The sequence below is a fragment of the Tamandua tetradactyla genome, chromosome 10 (assembly GCF_023851605.1).
Source record: "Tamandua tetradactyla isolate mTamTet1 chromosome 10, mTamTet1.pri, whole genome shotgun sequence".
NCBI lineage: Eukaryota > Metazoa > Chordata > Mammalia > Pilosa > Myrmecophagidae > Tamandua > Tamandua tetradactyla.
This window is the reverse complement of record NC_135336.1, coordinates 98659193-98685376: the sequence shown is the minus strand read 5'-3', so window position 1 is coordinate 98685376 and position 26184 is coordinate 98659193. Positions and strand designations below refer to the sequence as shown.

General features: G+C 41.0%; 1 protein-coding gene across 2 annotated transcripts in view; it reads right to left on the bottom strand.

The window, feature by feature from the left end:
• Positions 1-26184, bottom strand: part of FAM3B (FAM3 metabolism regulating signaling molecule B) — a 60444-nt gene that overhangs the window by 12299 nt on the left and 21961 nt on the right. For both annotated transcript variants that reach the window (XM_077118952.1, XM_077118953.1), the window contains exons 4-7: positions 9647-9705; positions 6107-6157; positions 4683-4770; positions 2605-2737 (exon numbers count right to left, since the gene is read on the bottom strand). In XM_077118952.1, the coding sequence (XP_076975067.1) occupies positions 2605-2737; positions 4683-4770; positions 6107-6157; positions 9647-9705 (331 nt within the window). The remainder of the gene's footprint in view (positions 1-2604; positions 2738-4682; positions 4771-6106; positions 6158-9646; positions 9706-26184) is intronic.

Here is a 26184-nt window from a genome sequence, read left to right as displayed (position 1 = left end):
AGCACTCACACCTAAGTAAAGAAACCTCAATAAAAAGCCTCAATTAAAAAAAAAACCATTTCTTCTTTGGGTGGTCCTGATTTGCAACATTTTGGCCCTAATAGAACTGTAATCCTAAATATAGTATTTACCGGGTTCTGTGAGTAGCTCTAGCAAATACCAAACCCGAGGGGTGGTGTGAACTTACAAATTTGTAGCCACCGGGTCAGCACTGAGGGGACCCCGGGAACCCCAGAATCCATGGATGAACTGAGGGCAGCCATGTGGAGAACTGTGCCCTTATTCCGTGAAGTCTGGCCTGATCCTGGGTGGTTAGAGTGGGAACTGCATTGCAGTGGCCTGGAAGGGAATGGGGTAAGGGCCAGGAAAGAACAAGCTGCTAGATGATGCTAAGGGACGTCTGGACCTGCCACCTGTGACCGGAGCCACCACTGCCTCCTGAAAATCAGTGTGACAGATCTATCCATGGGCAGCAGAATTGTCCGCCTAGGCTGCACCTGAGATTCTGATTTGGCCTGGGTGGGGCCTGGGCATCAGTTTTGTTTTTTTATTTTTTTCACATGGGCAGGCACCAGGAATTGAACCCGGGTCCTCTGGCATGACAGGCAAGCATTCCTGCCTGCTGAGCCACCGTGGCCTGCCCCATCAGTGTCTTTAAAGGGAGCCAGTGTTTGTTCATGTATGTTCAGAGGGGGTGTGTTCAGGTGGGCTGGTGGGGAAGGAACCAGGTAAGCACAGAAAAGGCCCAGGCACTCGGGAATATAGACTCTAAACTCAGCATTACGCTAAATGTCCCACATACTGTCTTTACCCCTTTCTCACAGTGATGACCCTGAGGTACAGAAAAGTTAAGCCACTTACCCAAGACCACACAGCTAAGTGGATAAAGCCAAGAAGTCTGTAAGACTCCAAGGAATGAGTCTGAAGATATAAAGGATGTTGGAGAAGATGAGCCTGTACTCATTAAGGTGATGTGGGGAGGAGGTGTCGGGGTGGGGTGGGGGGGGGACCGAGTTTGTGGGAACTCTCTGTTTCTTCTGCACAATTTTTCTGTAAACCTAAAACTGCTCCTTAAAAAGCCAAAAAACCAAAAATCAAAACACACAAAAATAGGAGCTACAATTAGAGAACATGCTTTGTTAGGTGCGAAATTGGGTCTTTTAAGCATGCTAAAATAGCGATTTCCATCAGAGAAGTTCTAGCATTTCTCTCGGGGACGGCCATGAGTGATCTGGTTGTGTGGCCAGCACGGACCTTACCCTACCCTCTTCTTCTCCACCCAGGGCTGTCTCGCCAAAAAAGATGCCCCGATGCTACCGCCTGCCGTCTTGTTTCCCAGACCTGCAAACATACCCCAAGAGCATACGGGAAGTGGGACTGTGACGGGGTGACGCTATATGTCCCCAGAAGAGATCATGTTCTTTGAATCCATTCCTGTGGGTGCTGACCTATTGTGGGTGGGGCCTTTTGATTAACTTATTTCAATTGAGATGTGACCCACCCCATTCAAGGTAGGTCATAATCCTCTTACTGGAGTTCTTTATGAGAGGATACAAGACAGAACAAGACCCCACAGAAGCTAAGACAGAAACTAAGAGAGAGGAGGACACAGACAGAAGCTCAAAAAGAAAGACATAGACAGAGTGGCCAGAAGCTGAAAGCAACAAAACCTGGAAGAGAAGGCCCAGCAGATGCTGCCTTGCTAGTTGACCGAGGAACCCAAGCTCTCCAGTAGGTGGTCTTCAGGAGAAAGCATCGCCTGTTGGTGCCTTGAGATGACCTTTTTCACAGCCTAAGAACTGCAACCTTATGTGTTGATAAACTCCATTGTAAAAGCCGACCCATTTCTAGCATATTGCATTTCTTCAGCTTTAGCAAACTGAAACAGGGGTCAAATATCCTCGCCTGAAATTGGAAGCTCCAGCTCTTCACACCTCTGCCCCCCATGAGCTTCTAGCTAAGCGGAAAGGAGGACCTTATCCTCCTGAGGTAGGGTCTAGCCGAGGGCTTGCTCCTTGGCAATGCAGCCCAATCCTCTCCTCTTCTGACCCGGACACATCCCACCATCGTTTCCGGGGGCACATCCCTCTCTGGAAGAGGCAGGTGTGACGGCACCTGAAGCACCGCTTGTAACTCGAAGAACATCTGGCCAACTCGCCATTGGAATTTTCTCAGGCAACTTGGTGGTTCATCACTGAGACCCTCATTCTCTTGCTCTTCATGTTTATTTGAATAACAAAGACCAGAATAGGAGGGATCTATAATGAGTCACACGCAGTCTCCCACCACCACGACATTGAGAGCTGACATTTACTGAATGTATGTTGGGTGCCAGCCCTGTTTCAAATGCTCTCTACAAGCACTGCCTCACGAGCCCTGTTAACCACTCTCGGTGGTCAGTTCCTTCCCCGGAGCTGAGTTAGAGCCCTCTATGCTGGACGGCCGCCTCCAGCGCCCACATACACAACGCAGCAGCCCGTGCAGTCTCTTCATGAAGGAGCTCGCCTGGACACAGGAAGTGATAACTGTCTCGCTACCTTTTCAAACCACGGCACCTATCGTACCAGCTATTTGTGGGGAGGAACGTTTAAAAATTCCACTCACCTTTTCTCTCTGAATACCTGCAGGGAGTTCAACACCTTTTGCTGCGAGAAATACCCAGCTCGACCTGAAGTTGATGTTCCTGATTTCTTTACTCCCCAGGGCTTCTATAGCGTTCTTGGCATCATCCTTCAACCTGAGGGTGAAGGCAAAGCAGACGAGATTGCCACCCACGAGACGCCTCCGGCCATGGGGAGCATGTGATGCTCGTGTGCCTGCTGGCACAGAGGGTCGAACCCTCTCTTCTCCTCGTGGGCAGCAGGGGGGCAAAATGACACACCTATGGGGTATGCAGAATCTCTAGGTAACCATATGGCAACATCTGGGACCCTTTTAAACCTCAGTTCAGGGCAGGTAATTATAATTCTCAAGTCAGAAAGGCCCTTGTGTTTTACGGCTTAATCATCTCCTCCATCCCAGCCAACAAAATTTTCTGTCCTTGCTTCTCCCTGTTTACTGAGCACAGTATAGATGGAAGTCACAAAAAGCCCAAAACAGATGACAAAAAATTGTCTTGTATTTGAAAAGTTTAGTGTCACAAAGAAAGCAGAAAAATCTAAGTAATACCAACAGGGGAGGATGCTGTGATTTGGGAGCCTGCAGAGGAAGGAGGGCAGAGAGGGAAAAGGGGAAAAACCCAGCTTAAGTTTTTCTAAATGAGTCAAATCAGATTTTTTCCAAGGAACTGTGTTCCAAGGAACTTCAGCATAAGAATACTCCACGAAAAATCACTTGGAAGTCAAATAAACTTGGGCAATGCTGTGCTCAGTAAACAGGGCAATGCTCCCTGTTTACTGAGCACCAACCTGGGAACCCATAATGCTAAGCAGCACCTTGAGGCTGAGACAATTCAGCAGTAAAGACATGCATGCTTACTTGGCAGAACCCTCTTTGAGAAACACTGAACACTGAGCGAAGTCATCTTCTCCCTTTCCTCAGGAAACCTCTGCACAGGTATTGTGGTCTCTTAATCCTTCTTTGGCTCCTCAAATAGAGAAATTTTCCCAATTTCCTTTCCTGCTTCTGTTGGTCCCACCCTGGGTTGAGCTCTTCCGTCCGTTCTAGTTCTATCCTAACTAGGGTCAGCTGCGGCTTCCTCATTGCCTGGAAAAACTGCCTGATTCTGCTAATGTGCACCAGAGCTTTGTCATCTGGATTCTCCCTTGTTAGGGACTGAAAAATGCATCCCCCCAGTGTGGTAGTTAGATTCAGTTGTCAACTTGGCCAGGTGAAGGCACCTAGTTTTGTTGCTGCGGACAGGAGCCAATGGTATGTGAACCTCATCTGTTGCTAATTACATCTGCAGTCGGCTAGGAGGCGTGCCTGCTGCAATGAATGGCTGGTGCTTAAATGAGAGAGCTCAACGTAGCACAGCCCAAACAGCTCAGCATACCTCATCTCAGCACTCACAGCTCAGCCCAGGCCTTTGGAGATGCAGAAAGAAATCACCCTGGGGAAAGTTGTTGGAGCCCAGGGGCCTGGAGAGAAGGCCAGCAGAGATCACCCTGTGCCTTCCACGTAAGAAAGAACCTCAGTGGAAAGTTAGCTGCCTTTCCTCTGAAGAACTAATGAAATAAATCCCCTTTTATTAAAAGCCAATCCTTCTCTGGTGTGTTGCATTCGGCAGCCAGCAAACTAGAGAACCCCGAAAGACACACTCAGGATGTAACCGCTTGCCCTGCTGAAGGGGAACTTATTTGTACATGGGACCCCCGAAGTTGTTACCACCTAAGAGGAGAAACTGGCTCAGGTGGGTCCTTAAGCCCACAGGACTAGTGTCTCTTGTACTTCTACAGGAAATCTGGCCACAGTTAGTAAGAAAGAGACAGACAGACAGATGTCTGGTCAGTCGTATGACGGAGGCAGAGACTGAGTGATGCCACTGGAGGCCAGAGGAGAAGGTGGAATGGATTCTCCTCTCTAAGAGGAAGTCTGTTTCTGCACGTGCTTTCCTGTATTCTCCTTAAAGAAGCAGCCAGCTCCTTGAGCTGCCTGCTCTTCCCTCGAGAACGGCAGAGGGACCCGACGAGCCCAGCACTGCCCGCCCTGCCCGCCACCACAGCACGTCCAGGCATGCTCACCTGCTGCTGCCGTCGTCGTGGGTGACCATGAAGAGCAGGGATTTCTCAGGCACACTCTGAATAAACTTTGTCAATGGTCCAGAGTTATCTGTTGGGTCAAAGCAAATCAGGGTGAGGGAGGGTCTTCTCTGTAGACTGGAGTCTTGGCCCAGGAGCTGTGCTTCCTTGGGCACCCAGGGTCCATATCCTTGGGGAATTCTCTGATCCCTCAGTCTTCTCCCAGCTGGGTCAGTGGCGCCCGGTGCCGGCTCCAGCGATCGGATACCTGGGTTCCGAGGGGGGAGGCCCTGGGGGTGCAGCACGCAGCCAGGAGGGAAATAACTCTCCCAGAACCTTGCCACAGGAGTTCGCAGTTATAAAAGGGGCAACCGGAGGAGCGGCTGGAGGAAAGATCCTCCTTACACATCAGATCATTATAGCCTTCATCAAGCAGTCTGCACTGCCAGCCTCTCCTGCAGCACGGGGCCTGCCAGCCTCACCTGCAGCACGGGGCACTGCTAGCCTCTCCTGTAGCACAGGGCAGTACCAGCCTCTCCTGCAGCATGGAGCACTGCCAGCCTCTCCTGCAGCATGGAGCACTGCCAGCCTCTCCTGCAGCACGGGGCACTGCCAGCCTCTCCTGGAGCACAGGGCACTGCCAGCCTCTCCTGCAGCAGGGGGCACTGCTAGCCTCTCCTGGAGCACTGTGCCTCTCTGGCAGCACGGTCGGGGCATGGTCTGAAATCAGTTAAGTGGTGGCCATTCCAGAGCAGAGACAAATCCAGAGCAAATCCGAATGTGGGCAGGTCTTTGCTAAGAGACCTTGCCATGGACAGCACTGTGATTTGTCACTTGTGGCTCATCACTTCTAACTAGGTTTCAGTTACCCGCAGAGGACAGACGGACACAGCTCTTGTCGAGTGGGTTCAGGCATGCTCTACTACTCTTCTCCATTATCTTTATGAAGGCCTGTTTTCAGTTCCCCCAAGTGTTAGGCTAAAGAAGAGGGACTGGTATATCCTGACTGACACGATGCACGGGGACAGCGTCCAGAATGGAAGTGTTCAGGGAGGGATGGGCACCTCGGGGGGGTCCAGCCCAGCGGGAACTGGGCTCTGACAGTCGGGGTCAGAAGTTGCTCACGCCGTTTCACATTCAGTTAAAAAGCGGAGGTTTTCCCTTTCCTGTTATAGGATGATGGCACGGCAGGGGAAGACATGGGAAAAGTGCCACCAGAACAAAGATATTTTCTAGAAAACGCCCTCAAACTTGACATGAATTCAGAACCTAAGAGGATTTATATAAGGCCGTTCTAGAAAACTCACATTTGTTGCTAGCAATTTCTTCTTAGGAGAAAAGATAGGAATGTATTGACGTTTTTGCTTGTGTTTTTCATCTTAATTTTAAGTTTTAAAGGCATTTGAACAAGAAAAGAATTTTCTTACCACCACTGTACATATCAAAATATCTTGCTTCTGTCGCATTCCCAGTTACATCTGAAAATGAAAGAGATGGGTTTTCTTTTCTTTCTTTCTTTTTTTTTTAACATACACAACCCTTTTATTTTCCAGATGAAAGTAATTTACCACCTCCAAATTAAGCCTATGCCCTCTAGACTTATTTCAGGCTAATGGGAGGGTGTGTTTGAGTGACTAGGATCAATGGGTGTGAATATGAGTGTGTGCACGTGTGTGTAGGATGGAATCGCTCCTGTGCAGATGTGTGACAGTCAATTTTGCTTCAAAGAGAGGCATGAATAACTGAGTGAACACAGAGTGAAAGGAAATAACAGGAACTGTTTGCCTTTTCCTGGGACTTTGGCTATTGTGGACTGCTAAATATTTTCCTAGGGACCAAGGACTAACATTACTGAAAATAAAGAAATGGTTTTTAAAGAGAAAGTTCATCTGAACCCGGGAGGCATCTGAGGTACCACTGCCCATAAAATGGTGTATTTCTGTTTCTCTCTAGGTGCCTGGCTGAGGAGAAGATGCAACCCAAAGAAAAGGGGCTGCCTTCCCAGGAGTGCTTTCACCCTGGTTCAAAGGGACGGGCGGCCAGCTGCTCCAGACCTCCTTCCAAGAACGTTTCATCTTTACACGCCTTCCTTCCCCACTCACCACACCCACCACTTCCTCCGGAAACATCCGAGTCCCCCACTCCCCCTGGAGTCCCGAGGATGGCTGGTCCAGGGCAAGGGAGGCTTCGGGCAGTATTTTCCAGCAGGAAGTGGACTGGGACAGACAGGAGGATTCTTAGCTGGGCTAAGGGGAATTGGCCTATGGGGAATTTGAGCAGATGGGATTGCTCTAAAAATGCTGGACAGCCTGAAGGCCCTCAGCACAGTGCCATTCCCCAGCTGGTGTGTGTGTGTTCGCGCATGTGCATATGTGTGTGCATGTGTGGGTGGGTGTGCATGCCCATGTGTGTATGTATGCATGCATGTGTGTGTATGCATGTGCCCGCGAGTGTGTATGGCAGGGGGCTATGTCCACCCAGGAACCGGGACCCAGAGTCGGATTTGCAGAGGATTGGGAGCTGTCGAGAAGCCTGTGCAAGAAGGAGGCTGGGGCGGCGGGGTAGATGCATCCACTCTCCTCTGTCCTTGTCAACTAACAACCTGGCCCTGCAGCACGGACTGCCACTGGCTGCCTGGAGGAAGCACGGAGACACGGGGAGCAGGTTTGGGGAGAATGAAGTTTAATTAAAAGTGCCCAGTCCAAGAACAGTCTCTTCAATAAATGGTGCCTAGAGAACTGGATATCCATATGCAAAAGAATGAAAGAAGACCCATATCTCACACCCTATACAAAAGTTAACTCAAAATGGATCAAAGATCTAAACATTAGGTCTAAGACCATAAATAGTTAGAGGAAAATGTAGGGAGATATCTTATGAAACTTACAATTGGAGGCAGTTTTATGGACCTTAAACCTAAATCAAGAGCACTGAAGAAGGAAATAAATAAATGGGAGCTCCTCAAAATTAAACACTTTCATGCATCAAAGAACTTCATCAAGAAAGTAGAAAGACAGCCTACACAATGGGAGACAATATTTGGAAACGACATATCAGATAAAGGTCTAGTATCCAGAATTTATAAAGAGATTGTCCAACTCAACAACAAAAAGACAGCCAACCCAATTGCAAAATGGGAAAAAGACTTGAACAGACACCTCTCAGAAGAGGAAATACAAATGGCCAAAAGGCACATGAAGAGATCTCAATGTCCCTGGCCATTAGAGAAATGCAAATCAAAACCACAATGAGATATCATCTCACACCCACCAGAATGGCCATTATCAACAAAACAGAAAATGACAAGTGCTGGAGAGGATGCGGAGAAAGAGGCACACTTATCCACTGTTGGTGGGAATGTCAAATGGTGCAACCACTGTGGAAGGCAGTTTGGTGGTTCCTCAAAAAGCTGAATATAGAATTGCCATACAACCCAGCAATACCATTGCTGGGTATCTACTCAAAGGACTTAAGGGCAAAGACACAAACGGACATTTGCATACCAATGTTTATAGCAGCATTATTTACAATTGCAAAGAGATGGAAACAGCCAAAATGTCCATCAACAGACGAGTGGCTAAACAAACTGTGGTATATACATACGATGGAATATTATGCAGCTTTAAGACAGGATAAACTTATGAAGCATGTAATAACATGGATGGACCTAGAGAACATTATGCTGAGTGAGTCTGGCCAAAAACTAAAGGACAAATACTGTATGGTCCCACTGATGTGAACCAACATTCGAGAATAAACTTGGAATATGTCATTGGTAACAGAGTCCAGCAGGAGTTAGAAATAGGGTAAGATAATGGGTAATTGGAGCTGAAGGGATACAGACTGTGCAACAGGACTAGATACAAAAACTCAAAAATGGACAGCACAATAATACCTAATTGTAATCATGTTAAAACACCGAATGAAGCTGCATCTGAGCTATAGGTGTTTTGTTTGTTTGTTTTTTTGTTTTTGTCTGTCTGGTTGTTTGTTTGTCTTTTTTTTTTTTTTTTACTATTATTATTACTTTTATTTTTTTTCTCTATATTAACATTCTATATCTTTTTCTGTTGTGTTGCTAGTTCTTCTAAACCGATGCAAATGTACTAAGAAATGATGATCATGCATCTATGTGATGATGTTAAGAATTACTGATTGCATATGTAGAATGGTATGATTTCTAAATGTTGGGTTAATTTCTTTTTTTCCGTTAATTAATTAAAAAAAAAAAAAGTGCCCAGTCCAGAAGCAGAGCAGCCCAGACTGAAGGAGAAGTTCTGTTCATTACCTTGAAGTTTATTAACAAGGACTTACAGCATCATAAGCTGCAGTATTTTAAAATCAGGACTGATTAGTTGGTTGATCTTTAAAATATACAGCTCTAGTCTTAATCAGCAACACAGATTCCCTGCCCTCCAGGTTCCTGCCAGCAAATACAATTTCCAGATGCTCACAGTGTGCCTTGTAGCTAAGCCTGGTGGAGAGGAACTTTATTTTCAGCAGGACGTGGGACGGTCCTTTTCTCTTTGTATTTTTAGGTTTCCTGGCTGGATCACTGACAGGGACGTCTTATGAAACTGTCCCCCCAAATTTTCTATTTTGTTGACTGTCAGGACCCCCACTAGCAGCTGTGATCATTTTTTTTTCAGCCTCAATTCCAGGGATGCTCTATATCCCCATAACCAGTTTAACTCAGTTGAGGTCTGCCATCTGCTGTCTTCTTAATTTATTTTTTCATCTATTTTTGTCTGTGGACATGGTTCTAATTCCTTTATTTTTAATAATAAACCACAAACAACCAGCAAAACGAGGCACTGTAAAACTAAATATATAATTTTAAAATGCATTAAAATATAAACACAGAAGAGAAGGTGTGGAAAAGCCATTCCCTTGAATATCATAGCACCTTTGAAAATCTTACTACAGACCTTTTAAAGAAGTCTTAAAGAAAACATTGAATAACTCACAGTTGACAATGGCGATATTTATTCCTCTTGCAACATTTCCAGTCTTTTCCCCTATGAGCCTGAAATACAAATAAGTGTTATTCAAAGAACGTTTTTGTTCTTGGCCCCCACCCCTCACCCCCTCGCAGATCCCCTCTGGGCTCAGTCCTTCTTCTCAGTGTCGCATAACACGTCCGGATGTGCCCTGGCCGCGACGCAGCTCCCTAGAAAGTCTTCCCTTACTCCCCGTCCATATACATCTGCCCCCAAGTTTCAACAGTCTCAGCCCCACAGGGCACACAGACGCCGTCCCTAATCTTATATTCTAACAAATAGGAAAGCAAGATGAGAAATTAATATTTGTTTAGCACGGGCTCTTTAAAAACAGTTTGTTCATTTGATCCTCAGCGTCTCACGAATATTTGTTTTTCCATTTGATAATTTGAAGGAGTAAGGGTTGGACCAGTAATTCTCAACTCGCCTACATCCTCTTTCCCTCCAGCCTACCAAAGAGGATTTGTTTAATTCTTGTGATCCTTTCATCCAACCACAAAACTGAACCCAGTTTATCTCCTTGAATAAATACCTTATAGAACTTTGCTTAACTTTTACTTTTAAATTGGAGATGAGGAAATGCCAAATTCAAGAGAATTACCTCTACAGCCAGGAAGACTAAGTGACTTTCCAGAGATCAGAATTTCTACTGAAGAGCTTACCGCCTGTGTGTGTCCACTTTTTGTCAATTTTCAGTATCAGTGCCACGTTAGCCTCGTAAAAAAGAATTTTGGAACTTTCCTCCTTTTCCCATGCCGTGGAATATACAAATGACATTTGTAATATTTTGCTCCTTATATGTATAAGTGAATTCTCTGTGGGTTTTCTAGCTCTTTGGCAATTTTAAAGAATGTTCCATAAAATTTTGAAAAGAAGCCACACAAAATGTTTAAAAACTTACTTTTTCTGGTCATGGGGAATTGGGTAATCTGAACCTATCCTCCCACAGAGGAAAACAGATAAGATGGTTTTATTTTTGTTTTGTTTAGTTTTTTTTAAGATGTGCTTGAATGGACTGGAGACTTAATAAAGGCAGTAAAGAGTTCCCAGACCGAGATGCAGGGAGGACTAAATTCCCACGTAGTGATCCCATTAGTTAAAGCTACCGTCATGCTGGGAGCATCTTCTGACTCCAAAGAAGATGCCAGGCAGCTGAGTGGTACTCATGTCAACTGTGTGGACCCGGGGGACAAGAGCTAAGGTCCCCCATCGGCAAGGAACAGGATAAATCCTTCACATTTCATTTGGGTTGGGACCACAAAGGGTTGAGTCCTAAAACTGAGTCCAAACCAGAAACAAATCAGAATTTAAATAGACAGTCATCTAGCATTGAGCCAACTGGGTGGCCCAGACATTTCAATTCTTAAAATTTGTTCAGGCCACCCTGTTCTGGTAATGGTTTCAGGTCCCCCCCACCCCCCCACCCCTGCCCAGAGGCAAACAAAAATCCTAAGAAGAAGACAATGCTATCCTATGCCTGAATGCTTTTTTTTCTCTCTCTTTGAAAGGGTTTACTACTAGGCATATAGCAGAAGAGCAGATGGCCTATCAGACCAAAATCTCTCTCCCCAGAACTGCAGTAATTCTGATAGTTTTATTAGAGAAAAAGATGGGCAAGCTTTAAGATAATTAGAGGTGATCAAATTATCAAGCATGCTCAGATTGATTACATGCTTAGAGAATGTATGTAAGAAAACGGCAGAAGGAGGTACTGTAGGTTAAAGTCTAAATTACTGCACATGTCAGGGGGGCCCACTTTGGTTAGATCCAGTCTTGGTTATCAAGATAACTTTGGACTTGGGGTGGGTTAGTTGTGGGCTGACCCAAGCCCTTCATTAATAAACATTAGGGGCTGTATTTAGTGGTTATAAGACTGTAAAGTTGAAAAAACTGGGTAACTGGGTACAAATCAAGGTTAGTCACAAGGTTTTTACAATCACAAGAGCAGAAGACAAAGGTTAAACAATCATTATGAGAGATCAAGACAGCTGGATTACAATTCAGAGATTTTAGGAATTCCCCTCTGTCTACTCCAATATACCAGTAAGTAAAAAGGAGTATCTATATGAGTCAGTAATCAAAATCATCCCTTAAATTCGGATTTCTCCAGTACAATTTCTCCTTCTTATTTGATAATTATCTCTCAATCTGGAGAGATATTTGTGTAATGACTCTTCTAATTATTTCAAGGCTGAAAAGGGGCATTGCCATTAAGGAACACAAGGATGAAATGATGAAAACTGGTTGTTGTTCTTGGAGAGTCCAGTATTTCTGGATTTCAGTGCTTCTCTGGAACAATCGGAAGGTTTTAAGTCTCTGAGTAACAAACTTAACAAGTAAAATTTTATAGAGCCTAGGATATCTTTCAGGGTTTCCAGGAAAACTACTGGTTGAGGTTTGCTGTACTGTGGCAATGTGCAGTTTCTGGCTGAAACTTGATAAGATTAATCTCCAGTACGACCTCTTGACTCTATTTGAAATCTCTTAGCCATTGAAACTGTATTTCCTTTCCCTCTTTTGGTCAGTTAATCCATGACGACAGGGCCGGGTTTATCCTTGTGACTTATGTCCCATGATGCCAGGGCAAGTTATATCACATGATGCCTGGGTCAGTTATGTCCCATGATGCCAGGGCCAGGTTTACAACACTGGAAATCATATCTGACATAGGAGCTAACTCAGAATTTGGTTTAGAGAAAGAACACATTTGAGCAACAGCAGAGATTTTCTGGAGAATGCTCTGAGGCACTAATCATAACTAAGTGCAGTTTGGATTACAGAAATAAGTATCATAAAGGCAACCTCAAAATTGAATTGGGAGCACCTCTTCCTTAAGAAAATGTCAGGAATTCCCCAGGAAGGGAAGTTTAATAGTTCTATTTTTCCCAGTCACTCAAGAGACTTTGCAAACACTTTTTCATTTTATGACCAAAATACTCTGAAATGCATCATGGTATAACATTAACTTGTACAGAATTTTATGATTCTATTCCTTATTCTATGTTCTACATCAAAGCTGAACTAGGGTGTTTAAATTAACTGAACAGACAGATTAGTTAGTATGCTACAGAAAATTTAAATTCTGGACAAAATAAACATTTTTCTTTTTGTCTTACACAAAAGTTAAATCTTTAAAATACAGACAATATTATTTTTTTCACCTTGCATACTGATTTGCCTTAGTTTAACCAGATCAGTTTTGTTACATCTTTAATCACAGATTGATTTTTTCAATTTTTTTTAACAGTTGCTGTATGAGGTGGAGAACTAAATCTGAGTCTCAGGTGTCACACAGATACTTAAAGTTCCAGGGAGCTACTAGGTTACACAGAGAAAAGCTTTTCAGAATTTAAAGGTAATAGTTTAAAAGCTTACAAACTAAGCTCTAATTTTTATAAACATTTTTGAATGAAGCTACTTTCAGAAATAAAAACATTAGATGTTTTATATTAACAAGCATAGCAGAGTTTTTGTTTTGTCTCACTTTTATACATTTACTAGAGTTATGTTAAATAATAGATAAAAATATAACTTACATATTTGTCTTTCCTTTTTCTAAAGTCTTTCCTTGTTACAGATGGAGCTTTGACCTGTAACTGACCACAAACACTTTCAGAGAAGTATTATACTATGCCTCAATTTTTTTTATTAATTAAAGAAAAAAAAGAAATTAACACAACATTTAGAAATCATTCCATTCTACATATGCAATCAGTAATTCTTAACATCATCACATAGATGCATGATCATCATTTCTTAGTACATTTGCATCGATTTAGGAAAAGAACTAGCAACACAACAGAAAAAGATATAGAATGTTAATATAGAGAAAAGAAATAAAAGTAATAATAATAGTAAAAAAAAAAACCTATAGCTCAGATGCAGCTTCATTCAGTGTTTTAACATGATTACTTTACAATTAGGTATTATTGTGCTGTCCATTTTTGAGTTTTGTATCTAGTCCTGTTGCACAGTCTGTATTCCTTCAGCTCCAATTACCCATTATCTTACCCTGTTTCTAACTCCTGCTGGACTCTGTTACCAATGACATATTCCAAGTTTATTCTCGAACGTCCGTTCACATCAGTGGGACCATACAGTATTTGTCCTTTAGTTTTTGGCTAGACTCACTCAGCATAATGTTCTCTAGGTCCATCCATGTTATTACATGCTTCATAAGTTTATCCTGTCTTAAAGCTGCATAATATTCCATCGTATGTATATACCACAGTTTGTTTAGCTACTCTTCTGTTGATGGACATTTTGGCTGTTTCCATCTCTTTGCAATTGTAAATAATGCTGCTATAAACATTGGTGTGCAAATGTTCGTTTGTGTCTTTGCCCTTAAGTCCTTTGAGTAGATACCCAGCAATGGTATTGCTGGGTCGTATGGCAATTCTATATTCAGCTTTTTGAGGAACCGCCAAACTGCCTTCCACAGTGGTTGCACCCTTTGACATTCCCACCAACAGTGGATAAGTGTGCCTCTTTCTCCGCATCCTCTCCAGCACTTGTCATTTTCTGTTTTGTTGATAATGGCCATTCTGGTGGGTGTGAGATGATATCTCATTGTGGTTTTGATTTGCATTTCTCTAATGGCCAGGGACATTGAGATCTCTTCATGTGCCTTTTGGCCATTTGTATTTCCTCTTCTGAGAGGTGTCTGTTCAAGTCTTTTTCCCATTTTGTAATTGGGTTGGCTGTCTTTTTGTTGTTGAGTTGGACAATCTCTTTATAAATTCTGGATACTAGACCTTTATCTGATATGTCGTTTCCAAATATTGTCTCCCATTGTGTAGGCTGTCTTTCTACTTTCTTGATGAAGTTCTTTGATGCATGAAAGTGTTTAATTTTGAGGAGCTCCCATTTATTTATTTCCTTCTTCAGTGCTCTTGATTTAGGTTTAAGGTCCATAAAACCGCCTCCAATTGTAAGTTTCATAAGATATCTCCCTACATTTTCCTCTAACTATTTATGGTCTTAGACCTAATGTTTAGATCTTTGATCCATTTTGAGTTAACTTTTGTATAGGGTGTGAGATACAGGTCTTCTTTCATTCTTTTGCATATGGATATCCAGTTCTCTAGGCACCATTTATTGAAGAGACTGTTCTGTCCCAGGTGAGTTGGCTTGACTTCCTTATCAAAGATTAAATGTCCACAGATGAGAGGGTCTATATCTGAGCACTCTATTCGATTCCATTGGTCGATATATCTATCTTTATGCCAATACCATGCTGTTTTGACCACTGTGGCTTCATAATATGCCTTAAAGTCTGGCAGCATGAGACCTCCAGCTTCATTTTTTTTCCTCAAGATACTTTCAGCAATTCGGGGCACCCTGCCCTTCCAGATAAATTTGCTTATTGGTTTTTCTATTTCTGAAAAATAAGTTGTTGGGATTTTGATTGGTATTGCATTGAATCTGTAAATCAATTTAGGTAGGATTGACATCTTAACTATATTTAGTCTTCCAATCCATGAACACGGTATGCCCTTCCATCTATTTAGGTCTTCTGTGATTTCTTTTAACAGTTTTTTGTAGTTTTCTTTGTATAGGTTTTTTGTCTCTTTAGTTAAATTTATTCCTAGGTATTTTATTCTTTTAGTTGCAATTGTAAATGGGATTCATTTCTTGATTCCCCCCTCAGCTTGTTCATTACTAGTATATAGAAATGCTACAGATTTCTGAATGTTGATCTTGTAACCTGCTACTTTGCTGTACTCATTTATTAGCTCTAATAGTTTTGTTGTGGATTTTTCCGGGTTTTCGACGTATAGTATCATATCGTCTACAAACAGTGATAGTTTTACTTCTTCCTTTCCAATTTTGATGCCTTGTATTTCTTTTTCTTGTCTAATTGCTCTGGCTAGAACCTCCAACACGATGTTGAATAATAGTGGTGATAATGGACATCCTTGTCTTGTTCCTGATCTTAGGGGGAAAGTTTTCAATTTTTCCCCATTGAGGATGATATTAGCTGTGGGTTTTTCATATATTCCCTTTATCATTTTAAGGAAGTTCCTTTGTATTCCTATCTTTTGAAGTGTTTTCAACAGGAAAGGATGTTGAATCTTGTCAAATGCCTTCTCTGCATCAATTGAGATGATCATGTGATTTTTCTGCTTTGATTTGTTGATATGGTGTATTACATTAATTGATTTTCTTATGTTGAACCATCCTTGCATACCTGGGATGAATCCTACTTGGTCATGATGTATAATTCTTTTAATGTGTTGTTGGATTCGATTTGCTAGAATTTTGTTGAGGATATTTGCATTTATGTTCATTAGAGAGATTGGCCTGTAGTTTTCTTTTTTTGTAATATCTTTGCCTGGTTTTGGTATGAGGGTGATGTTGGCTTGATAGAATGAATTACGTAGCTTTCCCTCCGCTTCGATTTTTTGAAGAGTTTGAGGAGAATTGGTACTAATTCTTTCTGGAATGTTTGATAAAATTCACATGTGAAGCTGTCTGGTCCTGGACTTTTCTTTTTAGGAAGCTTTTGAATGACTAATTCAATTTCTTTACTTGTGATTGGTTTGTTGAGGTCATCTATTTCTTCTTGAGTCAAAGTTGGTTGTTCATCTCTTTCCAGGAACCCGTTCATTTCATCTAAATTGTTGTATTTATTAGCGTAAAGTTGTTCATAGTATCCTGTTATTACCTCCTTTATTTCTGTGAGGTCAGTGGTTATGTCTCCTCTTCCATTTCTGATCTTATTTGTTTGCATCCTCTCTCTTCTTCTTTTTGTCAATCTTGCTAAGGGCCCATCAATCTTATCAATTTTCTCATAGAACCAACTTCTGGTCTTATTGATTTTCTCTCTTGTTTTCAGTTTCATTTATTTCTGCTCTAATCTTTGTTATTTCTTTCCTTTTGCTTGCTTTGGGGTTAGTTTGCTGTTCTTTCTCCAGTTCTTCCGAGTGGACAATTAATTCCTGAATTTTTGCCTTTTCTTCTTTTCTGATATAGGCATTTAGGGCAATAAATTTCCCTCTTAGCACTGCCTTTGCTGCGTCCTATAGGTTTTGATATGTTGTGTTTTCGTTTTCATTCGCCTCGAGGTATTTACTAATTTCTCTTGCAATTTCTTCTTTGACCCACTCGTTGTTTAAGAGTGTGTTGTTGAGCCTCCACGTATTTGTGAATTTTCTGGCACTCCGTCTATTATTGATTTCCAACTTCATTCCTTTATGATCCGAGAAAGTGTTGTGTATGATTTCAATCTTTTTAAATTTGCTAACACTTGCTTTGTGACCCAGCATATGGTCTGTCTTTGAGAATGATCCATGAGCACTTGAGAAAAAGGTGTATCCTGCTGTTGTGGGATGTAATGTCCTATAAATGTCTGTTAAGTCTAGCTCATTTATAGTAATATTCAGATTCTCTATTTCTTTATTGATCCTCTGTCTAGATGTTCTGTCCATTGATGAGAGTGGTGAATTGAAGTCTCCAACTATTATGGTTATGTGTCTATTTCCCTTTTCAGTGTTTGCAGTGTATTCCTCACGTATTTTGGGGCATTCTGGTTTGGTGCATAAATACTTATGATTGTTATGTCTTCTTGTTTAATTGTTCCTTTTATTAGTAGATAGTGTCCTTCTTTGTCTCTTTTAACTGTTTTACATTTGAAGTCTAAATTGTTGGATATTAGTATAGCTACTCCTGCTCTTTTCTGGTTGTTATTTGCATGAAATATCTTTTCCCAACCTTTCACTTTCAACCTATGTTTATCTTTGGGTCGAAGATGTATTTCCTGTAGACAGCATATAGAAGGATCCTGTTTTTCAATCCATTCTGCCAGTCTAGTCTTTTGATTGGGGAATTCAGTCCATTAACATTTAGTGTTATTACTGTTTGGATAATATTTTCCTCTACCATTTTGCCTTTTGTATTATATATATCATATCTGACTTTCCTTCTTTCTACACTCTTCTCCATACCTCTCTCTTCTGTCTTTTCATATCTGACTCTAGTGCTCCCTTTAGTATTTCTTGCAGAGCTGGTCTCTTGGTCACAAATTCTTTCAGTGACTTTTTGTCTGAGAATGTTTTAATTTCTCCCTCATTTTTGAAGGACAATTTTGCTGGATATAGCAGTCTTGGTTGGCAGTTTTTCTCTCTTAGTAATTTAAATATATCATCCCACTGTCTTCTAGCTTCCATGGTTTCTGCTGAGAAATCTACACATAGTCTTATTGGGTTTCCCTTGTATGTGATGGATTGTTTTTCTCTTGCTGCTTTTAAGATCCTCTCTTTCTCTTTGACCTCTGACATTCTAACTAGCAAGTGTCTTGGAGAACGCCTATTTGGGTCTATTCTCTTTGGGGTGCGCTGCACTTCTTGGATCTGTAATTTTAGGTCTTTCATAAGGGTTGGGAAATTTTCAGTGATAATTTCTTCCATTAGTTTTTCTCCTCCTTTTCCCTTCTCTTGTCCTTCTGGGACACCCACAACATGTGTATTTGTGCGCTTCATATTGTCATTCAGTTCCCTGATCCCCTGTTCAAATTTTTCCATTCTTTTCCCTATAGTTTCTGTTTCTTTTTGGAATTCAGATGTTCCATCCTCCAATTCACTAAATCTAGCTTCTGTCTCTTTAAATCTACCATTGTAGGTATCCATTGTTTTTTCCAGCTTTTCTACTTTGTCCTTCACTCCCATAAGTTTTGTGATTTGTTTGTTCAGTTTTTCTATTTCTGCTTTTTGTTCAGCCCATGTCTTCTTCATGTCCTCCCTCAATTTATCGATTTGGTTTTTGAAGAGGTTTTCCATTTCTGTTCGTATATTAAGCATTAGTTGTCTCAACTCCTGTATCTCATTTGAACTATTGGTTTGTTCCTTTGACTGGGCCATATTTTCAATTTTTTGAGCGTGATCCGTTATCTTCTGCTGGCATCTGGGCATTTAATCAGATTTCCCTGGGTGTAAGACCCCACAGGATGAAAGATTTTTCTGTGAAATCTCTGGGCTCTGTTTTTCTTATCCTGCCCAGTAGGTGGCGCTCGTGGCGCTCATCTGTCTGTGGGTCCCACCAGTAAAAGATGCTGAGGGTCCTTTAACTTTGGAAAACTCTTGCTGTAGGGGGGGGGTCGCCAGCTGAAGCGGCTTGGGGGAGTGCCAATCCGAATCTCCCAGCCGGCCCGAGGCTCCGCGCGTGGGGAGGTTCACCGGCCTCCGCGGCTTGGGGGAACACCTGTCCAAATTTCCCAGCCGGCCCGGGGCACCAAGTGTGGCGGGGAGGCGCCAGCCACCGCAGCTTGGGGAAGTGTCTATCCACTGTTCCCAGCTGGACCGGGAAGCCACATGTTTGGAAGGGATCCCGGTCACCATTCTCCGCGGCTTGAGGATCTCTGATTCAATTCTCCCAGCTGGTCCGTGGGGCCGCGTGTGGGGGGGGGGGCGCCAGCCGCCGTGGCTTGAGGGGACCGCCTGTCTAATTCTCCCAGCCGGCCCGGGAAGGAGGGAGAGAGGGACTCCGGCCGCCTGCCGTCCTGGCCCAGGGAAGCCCGCGCCCCTCGGTGATATCACCGGAGCGGGTTCTCCCAGACAGTCAACCATTCCAGAATGGGGTATGCTGTCTTCTTGGTCTCTGTCGTGGCACAGGGAGCTGTTCTGAATCGTTTCTACTTCTTTAGTAGCTGTTCTGGAGGAGGAACTAAGACCCGCGCGTCTTACTAAGCTGCCATCTTCTTTTGAGCTCGGGGCATCTCTGCCTGAATTTTTAAAAGCAATTTCTCAAATGCATCATCTGGCACGTTATCAAATATAATGAGGCACATGAGAGATGCCAACATAAATGAGAACCAATGAGACCAACAGAAGCAATAGAGAATAGTGACAGACACAGGTGTTCTAAATATAGAATTATCCAGCACAACTTCAAAATAACCATACTGGTTATTTAAACAACCTAATTACATGGAACCTAGAACAAGGAACAAGATCTTATTATTTGATACAGGGTAGTGATAATACCCAGATACATTCTAGAGTATATGGAGGAGAAAATAAAAGTATTTGCAAAGTCCCCTTGAGGAAAAATGTGAAACTAATTAAACTTTCCCATCTGGGGAATTCTTGATACTCTCTCAAGCATTAGGGACTCCCAGTTTAATAAGCCACACCCTTGATCTTGAGGCTTGCCTTTATGAAATTTCTCCCTGCAAAGGAGAAGCTAGGCTTGCATGCCATTACCCCTAAGAGTCACCCCAAGAGAGCCTCTCTTGTTGCTCAGCTATGGCCTTTCTCCCTCTGCCAACTCCACAGGTGAACTCACTGCCCTCTCCCCTACATGGGACACGACTCCCAGGAGCATTAAGTCTCCCTGGCAACATGGGATATAGGACTCCTAGGGTTGAGCCTGGCCCTGTCATTATGGGATTGGAAATTCCCTCTTGATCAAAAGAGGGGAAAATACTGGAGCAAAGTAAAGTTTCAGTGGCTAGGAGATTTCAAATAGAGCTAAGAGGTGGTTCTGGAGGTTAATCTTAGGCAAGCTTTAGCCAGATATGTCAAACCACCACAGTATGCCAAAACAAACAGTGTTCCCGAAAACCCCAGGGAGTGCCCTGGGCTCTATCTAAGTCTCTATAAAAGTTTTTCTTAGTAAGTTTATGTTTTTCAGAAACTTAAGGCCTTCAGACAGCTCCTATGCTAGATAAGCCTTGAAACCCAGAGGTCCCAGTCTGTCCAAGAGTATCAACCAGTTTCGTTCCTCTACCCTAGAAAGTCAACACTGCTTTCCAGCACAAAGAAGTTAAAATGGTCATTGCTCAGATAACCCCGGAGACTGAGAGAATGATCAAAAGAGAGGGAGGTGGTGTAACTGAGAAATTAAGATTTCACAAAGACTGAGTGACTTTGGCAATAACAATTATGTAAGTGGCTGACTTCTCAAAAGAAACAAGTCATGCCAGGAGAAAATGGAACGGTAACCTGAACGGGTTGAAAGAAAATAATGGACAGCATAGCCTGGGAAAATACCCTTCACGAGTGAAGATGAAATAAAGACATGCCGAGCACACAGAAACTCAGAGAACCTACTGCCAGCAGACCCATACAAAGGGAAGCCTAAAGGATGTTGCGCCTCAGGATTAAAGAAGTTATCATAATGGAAAGCAAACATTTTCAACTGAATGATAACAGAAGCATGCTACATCAGAATCTTGAGGATGCTGTTAAAGCACTGCTTAGAGAGAAAAGGACAGCTTTAAATGCATGTATTGGAAAATAAAAAATATTGGAAGATAATAGGCTAAAGCATCTCAAAAATTAAAAAAAAACATAGAATAGCAAAAACACTCATGGAGAAAAAGGAATAATAATAAACGAACCAGGAAACAAGAATATAATAGAGAAAAAAATTTGGTTCTTTGAAGAAAATTTAATACATTAAAAAAACCCTGATGAGACTGATGGGGGGAAAAGAAGGCACCAACAATCAATGTCATCAGCGAGAAATGAACATAACATTTAGATCCTACAGTTCTTGGAGAATTCAGATGCAGTATTAACATCAAGAGACTTAGAATTTAGATGAAATGGACAAATTCTTAGAAAAATACAATAAAATTGATACAATAAAAAATAGAAATTTTGAATAGTCATTTTAAAGACAGAAACCCACAAAGAAAACTCCAGGCCCAGAAGGAATCAACAGTAAATTCTTTCAAGCATTTAAGGAAGAAAGTCAATTTACAATAGACTCTACATGAGAAAGAAAAAGTGTGTACTCCCCAGCTTGTACAATGAGCCAAGAATATTCTTTATTCCAAACCCCAACAAGAAAAGATATTAGAGGCCAAATTCATTCATGAACATAAATGCAGAAATCTGAAACCAAATATGAGCAAGTCAAGTCCAGCAAACATAAAAACAGTATAGCTTATCATTACCAAATTGAGTTAATTCCAGGAATATCAGATTGGTTTAACATTAGAAAATGAATCTGAGCAATTTTCTATATTAAGAGAATAAAGGAGAAATATTATATGATCATTCTGATAGAGGCATAAAAAGATCATATATTAGATAGCTATTCATGGCTTTAAAAAAACACAAGAAAATAAATAACCCTGAGCAAACTAGGAAGACGAGGAAATTTCTTTATAAAGAATATCATCAAAAGACCATCACAAACATTAGATTTAGTTGTAAGAGTCTGAAAGCTTTCCTCAGGGTATCAGAAACAAGGATGACCATTACCCCCACTTAGTTTCAACATTGCTCTAGAGGTCCTAGCCAAGACAGGAAGTCAAGAGAAAGAAAAATGGTATAATAATAATAAAAGGAAGAAATGAAGCTGTTATCTATGGAGGTTATGTAGAGAAATTTTCCCATGTAGAGAAAATCCAAAAGTCTACAGACAAATGACTAAAATTAACGTTAGTTGAAAAAGATTGCTGATAGAAGAGCAACACATAAAAAAGTAAGCTGTATTTTTATACACCAGAAAAACAGTTAGAATGTGAATGCTTAAAAAGGATATTTAAAATAGCAGAAAATATCAAATACTCAGAAATAAATCTAACAAACACTATCAATATCTTTATACAATAAATTATAATTATGGAGAGACATTATAGACCTATATAAACAAAGGAATATACCATGTTCAAAGATGAGAAGATTCATATTGTAAACGGACCAGTTCTTCCCAATTGATCTGTGGATTCAATGCAATCTCTGTCCCCCTTTTAAAAAAAAATCCAAGATTTGTTTTAGAGGAAAATGACAAGTTGATTCCAAACCTTATAGGGAAATGCCATGGGTGAGAGTAGTGTAGCCTGCCATGAAGAACAAGCTGGCAAACTTTACTACCTTGTGTCAAGACCCATCATAATTTTTATTCATTAAAACAGTGCAGTGTTGGCACAAGGATAGACAGACAGACCAAAGGAGCAGAAGGAAGAGTCCAAAAACAGATTCATGCATAAACAATTTCTTAATTACGCAAAGGTGATGCTGAAAATTAGTGGGGAAAAGAAACTTTTTTTTTGTTTTTGTTAAACAAATGGTTCTGGGAAGTGATGTGAAAAAAAAAAATGACCTTAACTCCTATCTCAAAGAATATGCAGAAGTTATTTCAGGTAGATTAGAGTTCTGAATGTAAAAGGTAAAACAATCATACTTCTAGAAGATAATAGAGAAAACTACCTCCATCACCCAAGAAAAAGGAAAAATATTTAAAACCAGAATACAGTAATCTTAAAATAAAAATTTAATGAATTCAATCATATCAAAATGGAGAACTTTGTTTCATCTTAAACCTCCAGCAGGAGCAAAAAGACAAGGTATAGAGTGAGAATGTGTTTTGCATCACAAGCAACAAACAGTAAGCTCTTTCCCAGGATATATAAAGAGCTCCTTTAAATCAATAAGTAAAGGAGACAATGCAACAGAAAAATAGGCAAACATTTTGATCAAGTATGGACCTTTCACCAAAGAGGATATTCAAATAGCTGGTTAACTTATAAAAGATGCTCAATTTCATTAACTACCAATAGAAATTAAAACTAAAATTAAATATCATACTTACCTTCAAGAATGGCTAAAAATTTAAAAGTGAAAATAACAAGCTCTGGCGAGGATTTGGAACAATGGGGATTTTCATAGTTGCTGGTAGGAAAGTAAATCAATAAAACCACATAGGAAGACATAAGCATTCTTTACTAAACTGAAGAAATGTGTAACTTATGCCTTATGCAGTTACACTCCTAGGAAAGAGTTACCATACCAGGTCTGGGTGCCCGGTCCTTGAACATTTCTGGGAGTTGGGAACCGTGAGGGATACTGGGCCATCGGGATATACCTTATGTTACTGACTGAGGACAGAGCAGGGGGACATGCTGACCCAGCCAGGTGGCACCTTCTGTGCGAGCATCAACACTGATGGTGTATGTGGTTTCATGGCTGGGACCCCGAGTTTCGGTTACAATGCCAGGTCACAGCAGTGCGTGCCTTTGTGACCGGCCCTGCAAAAATGCCTGCGAACCCCCACCCTGCCCCACCGCCAAAGACATCCATATCCTAATTTCCAGAATCTGTAACTAGATCACCTTATGTGCAAAAGGGACTGCGCAGATGGAATGAAATTAAGGGTCTTGAGCTGGGGAGATTATCGTGGAGTCGCCCAATAGATCCAAAGTCACCACAGGGCAGAAGGGTCAAGAGTCAGAGAAGGTTGTCATGAGGCGCGACCAGAAGCCAAGTGTTTAGTTTGTTGAAGCTGCTGGGATGCAATATACCAGAAATGGAATGGCTTTTAAAAAGGGAACTTATTAAGTTGCAAGTTTGCAGTTCTAAGGCCATTAAAATGTCCAACTCAAGGCACCCAGGAAAGATAACTTGATTGTGTTGTAATTTAAAAGCCAAACTTAACGTAAATGTTAGGAATCAAGCAAGGTGTTTGGTGTAAGAGAGAAGAGTTGAAAATGTAAAATCAAAGAGCTTAAGGGGGAAAATATGTGCAACGTTAAATTTGAACTTGAGACAAATTGATGATTTGGAAAAAAAGAAGTGTTTCCTGGTTTTATGCAGTAAAATGCACTGGAAGGAATAACACCCCACAACAACAAAGCACACCTGGTGGCCACACCTAAGTTTTTATAAACCATGCCCCACACTATCGGAAATGTTTCTTCAGAGAAGTGGCTGATTTCAGGTCTGGACAGGGAAAAAAAAAGACTAAGGTGAGCTTGCTATAAACAAGCAAGCACACAATGGGGCTTATTCAGAAGAAAAAGATAACTTGAGTAGCCCTGTATATTATAGAGAAACTGGATTTGTAATTAAAAGCCACCTCACAAATAAAACTCCAGGCTCAGACGGCTTCATTGAAAAATTCTCCCAAATATTTAAGGAACAAATAATAATAACAGTTCTACAGAAATTCTTCCACCACACTAAAGAGATGGACCCCTGACCCACTCATTGTATGAAATAGAGAATCCAGAATTAGATACGCACGTATCTGGTCAAACAGTTTTCACCAACGGAGCAAAGGTTACTCATTGGAGAAAGACAGTCTTTTGAAAAAGTAGTGCTAGAACAATTATACATTCATATTTTAAAAATGACTTTGATCTATAACTCATGTCACATAGAAAAAGCAACTCAAAGAAGATCATATTGTAGCCTATAAAACAAAAGCCTGCAATTAGAAGACTTCTAGAACAACTAGAAGTAAAAACCTAAAATTGTGGAATTGTATCCCAATACAAACTCTGAAATATGTTCTATAACTAATTGTTGCAGTGTGCTTTGAAATTTATTGCCTTTTTTGTATTATGTCGCTTTTCACAATAAAATAGTTAAAACAAGCAAACAAAAAAAACTCAGGTTTTTTCAGCCTGTATTTTCTTGGTTTCATCAAAGGTAATTCATTAATTAAGGTATAAGCATATTTAAAAATACCATTTCAAAAAGCAAAAAGACAAATATAAAGTTTCCACAACACACCTATCAGAAGGCCTAATATTACTATGAGTCTTTAGGGGAATAAAATTCTTGTAAACGCAAGCTAAATTCAGGAAGCAGATCAATAGTTGCCTGGGGATGGGAGGTCAAGTAGATAAAGCAAATAAGGTAAATACTAATTGCCAAATCTGGGTTGTAGGCATATTGATGCTTACTGCACTAGTCTATCAATTTTTTTTATATGTTTGGAAATTCACATAATGCATAGTTGGAAAAGAGTGACATATATAACAGTTCTACCTTATAAACTGAGTGTAGTTCTTCTGTATTTTTACTTAGTTTTTGACAAATTTTCATTTGTCAAAATGAACATTACCAAAATATTCATTACTATCTTTTTCCAGATTCCTTATAGTTTGTGCTTTGTGTAAATTTTCATGCTATGTAATGCAGTGCATTAATTTTTAGAACATGGTTACAGATTATACCCTTTATAGTTGTCTCATTTATGCTTTTTACCTTGGTTCACTATGAAATAGCTCTCAATCCCACTTCCTGTATGTATTACGCTTCTGCCTATCCTTTTAGTTACCAACTTTCTAAGTGATTTCTGTAGGTATGTACTACTTATACACGGCATAGTTTGTGGTTATGGGCTAGAATCCGATCCAGGAGTCATTTTCCTTCCATTGGCAGTTTTAAGACCATTTACAGTTATGAGGGATATATAGTTTTAGTGACGTCTTCATATTTGTGCTGTTTTCTGCTTTTCTTGCTTTTCAAATTGTTATGGCTCTGTATTGCTTTCACTATATGGCCTGTATCTTCTTGGTTTCATCAAAGGTAATTCATTAATTAAGGTATACGCATATTTAAAAATACCATTTCAAAAAGCAAAAAGACAAATATAGAGAAAGTTTCCACAACACACAATGGGATGACTTCCTTAATATACAGAGTTCTCACAAATCGATAAAAAAGAGCCACGCCACAAATGCAATCAGACAAACGTTTAAAATGGGTTATTCACAGAAGAAAAAATGCAAAGGCAGTTGGCATGAAAAGACCTTAGATTCATTCATA